Source organism: Anomaloglossus baeobatrachus, chromosome 3 (genome assembly GCF_048569485.1).
Source record: "Anomaloglossus baeobatrachus isolate aAnoBae1 chromosome 3, aAnoBae1.hap1, whole genome shotgun sequence".
Classification (NCBI taxonomy): domain Eukaryota; kingdom Metazoa; phylum Chordata; class Amphibia; order Anura; family Aromobatidae; genus Anomaloglossus; species Anomaloglossus baeobatrachus.
Window position 1 is genome coordinate 669,989,582 of NC_134355.1, and position 15,707 is coordinate 670,005,288.

Genomic DNA, 15,707 nt, shown 5'->3' on the forward strand with positions numbered 1-15,707 from the left:
ATGCTCGTCCGATTAGGTACGAGGCTGTTTAAGGTTGCCTTCGTATTGGCAATTTCGGGGCTTTCTGCATCAGAGAATTTGGTAGCCCTGCCAGGCATGCGGTAGGCGGGCTGTTATTAGAGGTTGTTACGCTTGGTAAGGATGGCGCGAGTGCCTGTATGGTTTTCGATAGACAGACCAAATAGGTGGGGGACGTCTGGTGACATTGTTTGAATTGCCAGGGCACCACCTATGCCCAGTGGTTCAGGTGGCGGAATTCTTGCAGGTGTGGGGTGGCTACCCCGGTGTTTCTTTAGACATGTGGATGGATCTGCCTTATCGTGATTCCAGTATGGCAGTGTTGAAGACAGCTTTAATAAGGGCCGGGGGAGTAGCCAAGGGATTATGGGTCCCACTCCTTTCGGATTGGGGCAGCGACCGAAGCGGCTAAGTGGGGAGGCTGAGTGAGGATTGGACCCGGTGGATTGGGAGCTGGGATTCCTCCAGGTTTCGTTTGTATATTAGACCACATCTGATTAGGTGATGTTTGGTGACAGGGGGGGGGTCCTTTATTGAGGATGGTTTGGTGGGCAGTCTCTTCGTACGGAGCTGCAATGTAGGAAGCCCGTGTGAAATGGCTCGGAGTTCGGGGCATGACTTGGAGTAGAGTTCGCCCTGAATTGGTGTATTATAGCCGGATTGACAAGGAACCTGTTGTTTTAATGCTGCATGTGGGGGGGAATGACTTTGGAGTGTGGACGGCGTGAAAGTTAAAAGGGAGAGCAAGTTGGACTTACTTCATTTGTAGAGGGCGTTCCATGGCATTGTGATTGTGAGGTCCGATATGGTAGCCCGAATGCAGTGGCGTTTTAGGAGTGGATCGGATTAACAGGGCCTAAAAAAAAAAAAAATTGAACCGGGCGATTGGCAGGTTTGGAGCGTGGAACGGAGGTTGGTGGTTCGATTCGAGGAGTTGGAGAAGTCCACCGAGCAGTATTTGAGGCGTGATGGGGTCCATTCTCACGGATGGCGGTTTGGATTTGTGGACGTTGGGTTTGAAGGATGGAATGGAACGAGCATTGGGGGTGTGGGGGGCCCGGGCCAAGTAAGGTGTCACTTGGCCGGTCTGTGGCGGGGTGATAGGTCCGTTCAGAGAGGTTTGGTGTACCGACAGTAGGTTTGTTGGTATGAAGCCACTCAGGGGGAGTGGCTTTGAGTTGGATGGGAACTTGTAGGCGGAGGTCCTGCAGGTTCTGGGGAGGGGTAATTAACGATGGAACGTTAATTACCCTACACCTCGGGTCGGTTGGTCACGGCCGAGGTGGTCCCCTGGGCCGGTTGGAGGTTACGGCCGGGGGATAGGAATGATGGTTTGCCTCTCGGATGGACCTATCAGGTGTCATTTTGTGGAGAATATGTATATATGTACAGGTTCAGGTGTTAATGGGGTGGCATGTTGAGCCACAAGTTTGGTACATATATACTGTTGAATAAAGCTGTGGCCATTCGGCAATAAAGTTGGAGTCTGTGTCGTTACTAATATATTTAAATTAAGGGGAAGTTTGTCACTGGAGACCCGTTTATCCCTTATAGATACGTCAAGAAACTGGCTCACATGAGGACCGCCCAGGGCCGGCTCCAGGTTTTTGTGGGCCCCATCCACACGCAGACACGCACATACACAGATACGTACACATACAGGTATACGCACATATACATATTTGAAGACAAACTCACAAAAATACTTATAAACAGACAAATCTATACAGAGTCATATACAGTGACATACATAGATACACATCATACATACATACAGACACATTCCCGCTTGTCTCCATCCAGCTTCTCCTAGGCATGTGGCTGTGCTGCATGATAGCCATCACTAACAGACATCGCCGTGTACAGTGCACACTGACACTGCTGTATATACATCACAGGAGGGGCTGGGGGCTACAATATATACATCACAGTAGGGGCACGGGGGAAAGACATTACTGGACGGCATAGATGTTACTGGAATAGCAAACAGCTCTTGGGGTATACACATTACTGGGGTAAGTTGCATAGTGCTCTTGGGGGCTGCACATTTGGCTCCAGGGGGCTGCACAGATGGCTATGGGGGGGGCACACGCACAGCTCTGATCCATACATAGACACTCACACAGCTCTGCTACACACACACACACACACACACACCCCTTGATAGCACTGTTGCACACATCTCTGCTGCAAATGTACAGACACAAACACAAATATACAGTCATATGAAAAAGTTTGGGCACCCCTATTAATGTTAACCTTTTTTCTTTATAACAATTTGGGTTTTTGCTATTTCAGTTTCATATATCTAATAACTGATGGACTGAGTAATATTTCTGGATTGAAATGAGGTTTATTGTACTAAGAGAAAATGTGCAATCCGCATTTAAACAAAATTTGACCGGTGCAAAAGTATGGGCACCTCAACATAAAAGTGACATTAATATTTTATAGATCCTCCTTTTGCAGAAATCACAGCCTCTAGTTGCTTCCTGTAGCTTTTAATGAGTTCCTGGATCCTGAATGAAGGTATATTTGACCATTACTGTTTACAAAACAATTCCAGTTCAGTTAAGTTTGATGGTCGCCGAGCATGGACAGCCCGCTTCACATCATCCCACAGATGTTCAATGATATTCCGGTCTGGGGACTGGGATGGCCATTCCAGAACATTGTAATTGTTCCTCTGCATGAATGCCTGAGTAGATTTGGAGCGGCTCTGTTTGTGGCGTGCTTGCAGAAATGGCTTCTTTTGCATCACTCTCCCATACAGCTTCTCCTTGTGCAACGTGCGCTGTATTGTTGACCGATGCACATTGACACCATCTGCAGCAAGATAATGCTGCAGGTCTTTGGAAGTGGTCTGTGGATTGTCCTTGACTGTTCTCACCATTCTTCTTCTCTGCCTTTCTGATATTTTTCTTGGCCTGCCACTTCTGGGCTTAACAAGAACTGTACCTGTGTTCTTCTATTTCCTTACTATGTTCCTCACAGTGGAAACTGACAGTTTAAATCTCTCAGACAACTTTTTGTACCTTCCCCTGAACAACTGTGTTGAATAATCTTTGTTTTCAGATCATTTGAGAGTTGTTTTGAGGAGCCCATGATGCCACTCTTCATAGGAGATTCAAATAGGAGAACAACTTGCAAGTGGCCACCTTAAATACCTTTTCTCATGATTGGATACACCTGCCTATGAAGTTCAGAGCTCAATGAGGTTACAAAACCAATTTAGTGCTTTAGTAAGTCAGTAAAAAGTAGTTAGGAGTGTTCAAATCAAGAAATTGAGAAGGGTGCCCATACTTTTGCACCGGTAAAATTTTATTTAAATGCGGATTGCACATTTTCTGTTAGTACAATAAACCTCATTTCAATCCAGAAATATTACTCAGTCCATCAGTTATTAGATATATGAAACTGAAATAGCAAAAACCCAAATTGTTATAAAGAAAAAAAGTTAACATTAATAGGGGTGCCCAAACTTTTTCATATGACTGTATATATATATAAAAGGTATATATATATATATATATATCTCTGCTACGCTGCCCAAACAGCACATATTCACAAAGCTCTGCTGCCGAGAGTAAATACACACTCTGCTGCCCAAAGAGTATATATACACACAGCTCTGCTGCACATATACACAGACACAGCTCTGCTGCAGACAGACACCCACTGCACCCAGACACACACTCGGCTTTGCTGCACCCAGACACACACTCGGCTCTGCTGCACCCAGACACACTCGGCTCTGCTGCACCCAGACACACACTCGGCTCTGCTGCACCCAGACACATACTCTGCCCTGCTGCACCCAGACACATACTCAGCTTTGCTGCACCCAAACACACACTCGGCTCTGCAGCACCCAGACACATACTCGGCTCAGCTGCACCCAGACACATACTCGGCTCAGCTGCACCCAGACACATACTCGGCTCTGTTGCACCCAGGCACACACTCGGCTCTGTTGCACCCAGGCACACACTCGGCTCTGCTGCACCTAGGCACACACTCGGCTCTGCTGCACCCAGGCACACACTCGGCTCTGCTGCACCCAGTCACATACTCGGCTCTGCTGCACCCAGACACATACTCAGCTCTGCTGCACCCAAACACACACACGGCTCTGCAGCACCCAGACACATACTCAGCTCAGCTGCATCCAGACACATACTCGGCTTTGTTGCACCCAGGCACACACTCGGCTCTGCTGCACCCAGGCACACACTCGGCTCTGCTGCACCCATACACCTACTCGGCTCTGCTGCACCCAGACACATACTCGGCTCTGCTGCACCCAAGCACACACTCGGCTCTGCTGCACCCAGGCACACACTCGGCTCTGCTGCACCCAGGCACACACTCGGCTCTGCTGCACCCATACACCTACTTGGCCCTGCTGCATTCAAACACACACTCAGCTCTGCTGCACCCAGACACAGACACACTGTTGTAGTTATCTCCTTTTAATGCAGGTGGTTTTAGCTTACAATGGGACATCTGGGAAATGTGCACACGCGGCTCTAGGGGCCCCACACACATGGCTCGGGGAGCCCCACACTCTGCTCTGGGGGCCCCACACACGCGTCTCTGGGGGCCCGAACACTTAGCTCTGGGGGCCAGCACATACGGCTGCGGGGGGCAGGACATAGATCTCAGGGGGGAAGGGAGCCAGGACATACATCTCGGAGGGGGTGGGGGAAGTCTATACAGCTCACTGGAGCCCATAAATCGGGGGGGGGGGGAGGGGTGTAGAACATACCGCTCAAATCAAGGTGGAGAGGGGGCCCACACAGCACCGAAGGGCAGTGCTGTGCTGGGGGTCGCTGGTTGGTACTGCTCCTCATCTTCAACTGTGGGACAGTGACTGGAGCTGGACGCCGTGCGATAGCTCCGCCCACAGTTGAAGTTCAAACAAGGATTTCAAAGGGAATGCTGTGGACAGCGTGCCTTAAAGGGACGGCAGCCGCAGTTTCCTGCAGAGGACTGTGGTCCCCAGAACTCGCGAATGGGCCCTGTCGGCTGTCCAGGGCCCCGGCATTTGCCCGGGTGTGCTGCGTGCTGACACCGGCCCTGGGACCACCCCAGGAAAGGAAGACCAAGAGGCACCTCTGCTGCGGAGGATAAGTTTATCCGAGTCACCAGCCTCAGAAATCACAGGTTAACAGCAGCTCAGATTAGAGACCAGGTCAATGCCACACAGAGTTCTAGCAGCAGACACATCTCTAGAACAAATGTTAAGAGGAGACTTTGTGCAGCAGCCTTCATGGTAAAATAGCTGCTAGGAAACCACTGCTAAGGACAGGCAACAAGCAGAAGAGACTTGTTTGGGCTAAAGAACACAAGGAATGGACATTAGACCAGTGGAAATCTGTGCTTTGGTCTGATGAGTCCAAATTTGAGATCTTTGGAACCAACCACCGTGTCGTTGTAGAAAAGGTGAACGGATGGACTCTACATGGCTGGTTCCCACCGTGAAGCATGGAGGAGGAGGTGTGATGGTGTGGGGGTGCTTTGCTGGTGACACTGTTGGGGATTTATTAAAAATTGAAGGCATACAGAACCATCATGGCTACCACAGCATCTTTCAGCGGCATCCTATTCCATCCGGTTTGCGTTTAGTTGGACCATCATTAATTTTTCAACAGGACATTGACCCCAAACACACCTCCAGCCTGTGTAAGGGCTATTTGACTAAGAAGGAGAGTGATGGGGTGCTACGCCAGATGACCTGGCCTCCACAGTCACCAGACCTGAACCCAATTGAGATGGTTTGGGGTGAGCTGGACCGCAGAGTGAAGGCAAAAGGGCCAACAAGTGCTAAGCATCTCTGAGAACTCCTTCAAGACTGTTGGAAGACCATTTCCGGTGACTACCTCTTGAAGCTCATCAAGAGAATGCCAAGAGTGTGCAAAGCAGTAATCAAAGCAAAAGGTGGCTACTTTGAAGAACCTAGAATATAATATATATTTTCAGTTGTTTCACACTTTTTTGTTAAGTAATTCATTCCACATGTGATAATTCATAGTTTTGATGCCTTCAATGTGAATCTACAATTTTCAGAGTCCTGAAAATAAAGAAAACTCTTCAAATGACAAGGTGTGTCCAAACTTTTAGTCTGTACTGGATATATGGATAGATCGATGGAAGGATGGATGTATATATGGATGGATGTATAGATGGATGGAGAGATACATGGTAAGATGGACAGTTTGCTGTATAGATGGATGCATGTATATATGGATTGATGGGTGGATGAGTAGCTGGATAAGTGGATGGATGAATGAATAAATGGATAGATAGATTTAAGGATGGACGGATTGATTGATGGATGTTTATATGGCTAGACGGATGGATGTATTTATGGATAAATGGATGGACGGATAGAAGGATGGAAAGATACATGCAAGATGATTAGTTCACTGTAGAGATGGATGCATGCATATATGGATGGATGACTGGATGGATGGATGGATGGATGGATGGATAGATGGATGGATGGATGGATGGATGGATGGATGGATGAACAGATAGATGGCGAGATGGATAGTTCGATGTTTAGATGGATGCATGCATAGATGGATGTATATATGGACAGATGGGTGGATAAATGTATGACTGGATAGATGCAAGCATGGATAGCTTTATATATGGATGGATGATAGATGGTTGGATAGAGAGATAGATAATAGATAAATATTGAAAATATTCAATACATTTTGATAGTGAAAATGTTACTGACAATGATATAGAGAAAGCTCAGACAATCTATGGTCGGGCAGCAATGCAATAGTTCATTTAGCAGTGTCGGTGCAATCAGACGAGGCCGCTCTGATCACCGGTGACAATCACTCACCTACAATCACACCGTGACCTTTAATATTGTAAAATACATTGTCTTCCAAGGTGAAATGGGAAATCCCGGAGAGGTTGATGCCACGAGCGAAGGAGTCCATCACCACACATCGCTGTATATAGGAACCTAGGAGGACGGCAGAGAATCACACAGCACCTTAATGATGGACAAGTAGGTAGATGACCGCGCAGGACAACCTGGGCACCGTCCGGATACAATGCACCAACCATAAAGCCTTGTGCACATGTGAAAATGATGCAATTTCCCTTTAAGTCTATTACTGCAGGTGACTGCAACAGAATAGAGAACAGTACCCGGATCTGATTCTTATATTTAAAAATAATAATATTTATTCATTTATATAGCACTAGTAATTCCACAGCACTTTATATGCAATGGCAATACTGTCCCCATTGGGGCTCACAATCTAAATTCCCAGCAGAATAGTGAGTGCAGCTCTGGAGTATAATACAGGAGGTAACTCAGGATCAGTAATTTAATGTATGTACACAGTGACTGCACCAGCAGAATAGTGAGCGCAGCTCTGGAGTATGATACAAGATGTAACTCAGGATCAGTAATGTGATGTATGTACACAGTGACTGCACCAGCAGAATAGAGAGTGCAGCTCTGGAGTATAATACAGGAGGTAGCCCTGGATCAGTACAGGATAAGTAATGTAATGTGTGTACACAGTGACTGCACCAGCAGAATAGTGAGTCCAGCTCTGGAGTATAATACAGGAGGTAACTCAGGATCAGTACAGGATCAGTAATGTAATGTATGTACACAGTGACTGCACCAGCAGAATAGTGAGTACAGCTCTGGAGTATAATACAGGATGTAACTCAGGATCAGTACAGGATCAGTAATGTAATGTATGTACACAGTGACTGCACCAGCAGAATAGTGAGTGCAGCTCTGGAGTATAATACAGGAGGTAATTCAGGATCAGTACAGGATCAGTAATGTAATGTATGTACACAGTGACTGCACCAGCAGAATAGTGAGTCCAGCTCTGGAGTATAATACAGGAGGTAACTCAGGATCAGTACAGGATCAGTAATGTAATGTATGTACACAGTGACTGCACCAGCAGAATAGTGAGTACAGCTCTGGAGTATAATACAGGATGTAACTCAGGATCAGTACAGGATCAGTAATGTAATGTATGTACACAGTGACTGCACCAGCAGAATAGTGAGTACAGCTCTGGAGTATAATACAAGATGTAACTCAGGATCAGTACAGGATCAGTAATGTAATGTATGTACACAGTGACTGCACCAGCAGAATAGTGAGTGCAGCTCTGGAGTATAATACAGGAGGTAACTCAGGATCAGTAATGTAATGTATGTACACAGTGACTGCACCAGCAGAATAGTGAGTGCAGCTCTGGAGTATAATACAGGAGGTAACTCAGGATCAGTAATGTAATGTATGTACACAGTGACTGCACCAGCAGAATAGTGAGTGCAGCTCTGGAGTATAATGCAGGAGGTAACTCAGGATCAGTAATGTAATGTATGTACACAGTGACTGCACCAGCAGAATAGTGAGTGCAGCTCTGGAGTATAATGCAGGAGGTAACTCAGGATCAGTAATGTAATGTATGTACACAGTGACTGCACCAGCAGAATAGTGAGTGCAGCTCTGGAGTATAATACAGGAGGTAACTCAGGATCAGTAATGTAATGTATGTACACAGTGACTGTACCAGCAGAATAGTGAGTGCAGCTCTGGAGTATAATACAGGAGGTAACTCAGGATCAGTAATGTAATGTAGTTTTGATAGAGTAACAGTATGTATCAAAAAACCACATGATTGGCTTTGTATTTGGGTGCAGTTGGACAGTAGCGGTTCTTCCAGCTTCGGTCATAGTTGTCATTTTCAGGTGTATGGGCAGTAATTAGTTATGTAGATTTATTGCTTTCTCTTCTTACTGCTACCGGTTCTGTATATCATCTGTCAAAACCTAAGATTGAAAAAAATGAGCATGTACCCCACAGTAAGTAATAAGTAATAGTATACTGCATATGAATATCACAGGGTGCCAGTAATCACTGTTTCTGATCCTACCGCAATCAGCACGGTCCTATCCTCTAGTATTAAAATCTCACTGCTATTACTATTCACCAACTTACTGCAGGGTATTTGCTCATTTTGTTTCTACCTTGGGCCTGTGACACACATCTGTGCCGCCGGTAGGTGTTTGCCATTTTTTGCACGTACCGGCGGCACGGAGACACGTTCAGCAATGTTACCCTATGGTAGCAGGCACACACACGTAAAACCACACGGAACGTGTGTCCGTCTGCGTTTGTACGTGTGTGCGTTTTTCAAAGCGCTGACATGTCAGTGTTTTCTCCCGCAGCACAAATGTCACACGGCCCGCACCCGTACCACACGGGTGTAGTGTGGATGCAGTCCCGTGTGGCACGCGCCGCAGAAAACACACACACGTTCAGAGAAAAAAAAACCAAAACATTTACTCACCTTCTCCAGCCCTCCTGTCTCTGCCGCTGCTGCCACTTTCTGCTGACCGCCGCTCATTATTCTCATTGAATATTCACTTCAATGCCTGGCAGCAGCAGCAGCGGGGAGTCGGGAGGGCTGGAGACCGAGGATCAGCACCACGGACAGCAGCGCGGACAGCAGGAAGGACCAGGTGAGTATGTAAATTACCGGTTCTACGTGTGCTATCGCGGATAGCACACGTAGAACACACGTGTCCCGCATGTACCAGAGACACGTACTTACCTGCACGCAACACGCAGGGGAAATACGTGTCTCTCGGCACGTGCGTGATTTTCACGTGAGTGTGGCAGAGGCCTTAGGTCTTGTCTGATAAATGGCCGCAGTGTGAACGTGCTCCTATACTCTGCATATATACAGTATATATATATATATATATATATATATATATATATATATATATGTATATATATATATATATCTGGATTATTTCTTTGGTTTTGCGGTATATAATCCGTATAGCCCATCGCCTCGGAACCTACAATCCACTGTGATATGCATCTGAAGATCTTCATTCCTTTAGTTTCGAAAAGAAGAGAATGAAATATGTGGATATTCCATACAAATCATCTCTACGTCTGTTTCCTACCGAACATGGGTCCATTGCCAACAATATTGAGGGCACTGCGCGACTGCACGAAGCCTTGGCCGGCATGGAGGAAGCGGACTCCCGAGATTTGGACCAAACTCCTCTCATCCTTCAAGGCTTGAGCGACAAACACCATTCCCAGATCTTGAGACCCAAGTGTTTTCTCACTTTTTTCATAGGGGCAATCTGATATATCTGATGGAGAGAGGAAGACTGTAAGATTAGAAATGTCATCACTGATGATGCAGAAACAATGCCAGGACCAATGTAAAGTACATAGAGAACATGTCTGGTTGCGTTATGGGGCTCAGGTAATTTGGGATCACAAAAGAAAATAATCCTGTTGCAGATGCCTTTTGCCATGACTATAACTATAACATCAGATATACGCCTTGAAGTTGGCTACTGGGCTCACATAAAACTGCCATTAATGATGCAGAAACAATGCCAGGACCAATGTATGGTACATAGAGAACATATTTGATTGCACTATGGGGCTCAGGTCATTTGGGTTCACAAAAGACAATGATCCTGTTGCAGATACCCTTTGCCATGACTGTAATTATAACATGAGAGACACGCCTTGATGTTGGCTGCTGGGCTCACATAAAATTGGCTTTTTTTAAATATGCTAAGTATCTCAATTTTTTATATATTTTCTTAGCAGAAATGCATGTTCATATTCCAATATTCAATGTAATATATCTAACCTAAATAATATAATTTTTGCTACTACTATGCACCACAAGGGGGAGCTTTGGAGCAAGCTCAATACTGTTCAACCTAATATATAAAACTGTATGCAAGTAAGCTCCCCCTAGTGGTTGCTGCAAAAAGCAACAAACTCATCATTTTCCTACCAGGATTTGGAGCTGGTGTTAAAGGATGGACTTCCCCTTTAAGGAACATTGCATTTGATTGAGGGGTTATGGTCCTTTTGGTGTCTTAATGTGCCAAAATTGAAAAGGTCCACTAGCATGGGACCAACCAACCATAGGATACTGCCTTGGAGAAAGCTTGAAGGAGTTTGTCGTTTGTCCATCTCTTTGGACAATTTTTGTTTTATTTAAAAGGACTTTTTATGGCTAAAAATTATTTTTGCAATTTGATTTCTTTAAACATTTTGAACCTTTTTCTTTTTTGCTTTTCCAGGGTTGTCTCACTGCACAATCAACTTTGATGTGGTCAAAAGTAATTAATCAGCTGAGAAGAGCTAAAAAAAAAAGACTGGCAAAAGTGTTAAACACTCTCCCATCGGACCGTCTGATTGAGTTTACTGACAGATTCTCAGTTAACTCGTTCTGGGGTCAGAAATAGACAGAGAAACAAAGAGGCGATAAAAGGCAAATGGTGCAACATGTTTAATGAAATCCAACTGCAATTTTCTTTTCTAGGTAATACACATGTGCTTAAATAAGAAAAAAAGTTACCAAATGTGGGCAACCCCTTTAAAGAGAACCTAAAAAAAAAAAGTTAAATATCTTGTAATACCGTGTAAAAATCCCTGAGCTCCCCTGATCCGCCTGCTTTTTTGCACTGCATCACTTCTATTGCAGAGATATTCACATTTGTTGCTTTTGGAGCACAATATGTGAAATCTCTGCTTTTAGTGGAACTGGACGCTCCTTCAGAGTCCTCTCTGGGGCGTGCGCTTTCACCCCTCCTAGGTGCTTCCACTAACAGCAAGTCAGCATCTGGGACAGCTAGATCAAATGCCAATAAACATCTTGGAGGGAGGACTGAAAAACTCTGTAGAAACACCCAGTTGCACTACAAGCAGAGATTTCACATGCTGTGCTCCGGAAGAAGCATGCGAATATCTCTGCAATGGAGCGACTCAATTGACTCGCCCGCCCCAGGGCCTTAGGTGACTCGGTGTCGGGTCGGACTAGTCTGGGGTAGTCAGCGGTGGCAGGGCCCGGCTCCGTGACCCTGGCGGATTCAGTTAATGTGGCGGTATGGGGGAGACGGTAATAAAGCTTATATAAAATGTGTAACGCCACCTGTGGGAATTTGCGGCTATGGAGCTGCAGCTGCTGGAAGGGACCTCCGGGGCTGGTGTTATGGCAGCTGAGGTGTTTCTTGCTCTCCACAGGTGGAGTGGGTACCCCGGTGCAACCTTTGGTGCTTGGTAAAGTCTATGGTGTTTGAAGATGTGGTGCAGGATAAAGCAGACGACACAAGGCTTGCAGTTAAGATGTTTACTTACTGTTCAGTTCAATGCTGCAGGTAACCGGTTACCCACGGAATGCCAGGATCCGCTGTCAGGGACCTCCGCCGATCCCGGATAGTTCAAGGGTCAGTCCCGGTGCACCCCTCTATGTGTCCTTTCTGGCTGTCTCTTTAGCGCCAAACTGTGCTATGCTGTCTTGCGCCTCCACCACAGGGCCTGTACAAAGGAGGCTGACCTCGGTCATATCTTGCTCACCTTTACCGAGGATCTGTGGCGGGTTGTGGCCCTGGGCGCCTGTAACTATCTCCCAGGCCTTCGGTTTCACTAAAAGTAATGTCTTTCTTCTTTCAGTCTGGGGACCGTCCCTGGGTTACAGCCGGATCCCTCCACCTGATCTTCTAGTGGAACAGGTCACGGGACAATTGCCCTTCCGTGGCCCTGGAATCCCTTCTATCGGTGTTACCTGGGCCTAGCAAGACCCCAGGATCTCCACCAGGAATCTCTTTCTGTCTCACTCTTTTCTGTCTGCTGTCCTCTCCTGACAGCCCACCTCTTCACTCCTCTACTCCTTCTCACTGACTGCCTAAACTTGAACTTACTGGTTCCGCTTTCTACTCCCTGACTCCTCCCACACTCCCGCTGGCTAGGCCCCACCCCTCACCATTGGGACCAGTGGATGGGACTTACGGCCTCATGACCAGATCATCTATGGGGGTTACTACCACTATCCCTGACCCGGTGTATGGCTACCAATTGGTGTGTGCAGGTTTTGTCTGTGGACCGGCATATGACCTCATTCTTACCCGGGATGGGATACCACACCTATGGCTGAGGTGCAATATCTCTGTGGCGACAGAAGCCTCAGGGGCGCCACATAATGCAAAGCAGAAAAAAGCGGCAGAATTAGGGGATTTCAGGGATTTTTGCAAGGTATTTAGAACAGTTTTTTTGAGCAAGTGACTCTTATGGAGACCACGGGAGAGAACTTTACAGATCACCTACTGCGATACATAGAGATGAGAGGATCACTTCAAGCAACTTCGGTACAATTTTCTGGTCTAAAGCCTGCTCTACACCTTACAATTACACATGCGATCTGGTATGCGATGTGACCCGCCCCCATCGTATGTGCGGCACGTTCAATTTGTTGCCCGTGTTGCACAAACGATTAACCCCCGTCACACGTACTTACCCTTCCATACGACCTCGATGTGGGCGGTGAACGTCCACTTCCTGAAGGGGGAGGGACGTTCGGCGTCACAGCGACGGCAGCCGGCCAATAGAAGTGAAGGGGCGGAGATGAGCGGGACGTAAACATCCCGCCCACTTCCTGCCTTCCGCATTGCAGGCAGGACGCAGGTAAGATCTGTTCATCATACCTGGGGTGTCACACGGAGCGATGTGTGCTGCCTCGGGAACATTGAACAACCGGACGTTCAATTTTTAGTAATTGAACGACGTGTATGCAATCAATAGTTTTTCGTTCAATCGCAATCACACGGAGGTTTCACACGCTACAATATCACTAACGATGCCGGATGTGCGTCACTTACGACGTGACCCCGCCGACACATCGTTAGATATCTTGTAGCGTGTAAAGCCCGCTTTAGTGTCACGCTAAGTATGGGGAAGTATCAAGCAAAAGGGAAGGGAAACCCTGTGTCTAGGGAAAGGCAAGATGGTGACCCCTACCAAAACCCGCCTCTGGTCCCTGAGGTCCCTCACCACCCTAAATAGGTTCCGCGCCTATGCACCGAGCCTGATACCTGCCCCCAGGTATCATTAGTGCTAGGTTCCAAAATGGGAATGGATGGGATGAGCTCTTCGTCAACCCCACTAAACACAATAGACGACACAAGGAGGACACACGGGTGAAAATCCATGAACTACCTATCTATAGATGACACACAGTGGAGCACAAGCCACCTGCTTGCAACCAGGGCTTGAATGAACTGAAAATATCACCAGCACCAGTCCGAGGAAGGAAGGAGTATTTAAATACCAAGAGAATACTGATGAATAGCAGCTGGGTGGAAGGTGAGCTCCTGCTGGGTCCTAAAGGGGGAGAGATGAATACAGCAGAAAGGCTACCTATACCAATGAATACTGACAGCAGGAACAATGGAAAGTCAGGGAGCATTCTGCGCAGCCAAATGCTGTGACCTCCTATGGTCAGAAACCACATGACTGTCTGTCACCCGTGACACTAAGTTCTTTGACCGTGGACAGGAGGTGCACAAGTTTCCTTACCCTCTGGCATCTCTGGCTCGATTTATGATTAGATGGTCTAGCAAGATGTCACCTGTCCACTGCTCGCCGCACAGATGACATCACACCAGGCCGGTAAAATAATTGAGATTATCGTAGCTCCTGTCCATGGCCTTACAACACTGACCTGGCCCAAGGACCAGGAATCAGCTCATCTATAGGTATAATGTATGTCCGCGCTGAGACTATTTACCTGAAACTCCTGCTTCTCGACATCTCCTGTATCGGCCTCTATACTCGTCTGTTTGGTTCCCTTGTATAGTAATATCTCTGCTTATGAGGGCCACAAGGGGCCTTAGGTAGACATAATCCTCATTGACCCGCTGATGGAGGATATCATAGCCATATCTGCAACATAAAAGATGGTTTTCATTAACCCTCAATTGTACACATGGAACATAACTCCTAGGATTCCACATGGATCAGAATTATATGCGTTGTATATAAAGATATAAAATCTGACAGTCAAAAGGATTTTTTTTTTTTCCATTCAGAGCGAAAAAAAAATAACGAGTGATGTCATAGGCAGACAAAAAGACATATATTGGAGATGCTGCAGAATTTCAGGCTATGAGTCTACGATCATTATGCCGAGGCAGATCCCCAGCGGCATCTTCCCTTCCCGCTCCTCTAGACTAAAGGCGACATCGCTAGCGATCGCACCCGCCCCCGTCGTTTGTGCGTCACAGGCAAATCGCTGCCCGTGGCGAACAATATCGCAGGTATGCGTCACACATACGTACCTTCCTAGCGATGTCGCTGTGGCCAGCAAAGAGCCTCTTTACTAAGGGGGCAGTTCGTGCGGCGTCACAGCGACGTCACACAGCAGGCAACCAATAGAAGCGGAGGGGCGGAGAGGAGCCGCATGAAAGACACGCCCACCTTGTTGCCGGAGGACGCAGGTACATTGTTGTTTGTCGTTCCCGGGGTGTCACACGTAGCGATGTGTGCTGCCTCAAGAACGACCAACAACCTGCGTCCCAGAAGATCAACGACATTTTGAAAATGAACGACGTGTCAACGATCAATGATGTGGTGAGTATTTTGGATCGTTAGCGGTCGCTCGTACGTGTCACACGCAACGGCATCGCTAACGACGCCGGATGTGCGTCACGATTTCCGTGACCCCAGCGACATCTCGTTAGCGATGTCATTTGCGTGTAACGGGGCCTTAGCAGTCCTCTCCGTATACATGTATGTGTGTTGTAAGATGGTGGCCCTGGTACCTGTAGTACTAAGACTTATTATGGCGGGTGTGCCT

At 47.0% G+C, this 15,707-nt stretch overlaps 1 protein-coding gene across 1 annotated transcript in view; it reads right to left on the bottom strand.

Annotated features, from left to right (window-relative positions):
• The window catches only part of PKHD1 (PKHD1 ciliary IPT domain containing fibrocystin/polyductin), an 832,619-nt gene that overhangs the window by 336,846 nt on the left and 480,066 nt on the right, over positions 1–15,707 (bottom strand). The window contains exons 38-40 of the mRNA XM_075341622.1: positions 14,640–14,794; positions 10,006–10,200; positions 6,881–7,006 (exon numbers count right to left, since the gene is read on the bottom strand). Coding sequence (XP_075197737.1) covers positions 6,881–7,006; positions 10,006–10,200; positions 14,640–14,794 — 476 coding nt within the window. The remainder of the gene's footprint in view (positions 1–6,880; positions 7,007–10,005; positions 10,201–14,639; positions 14,795–15,707) is intronic.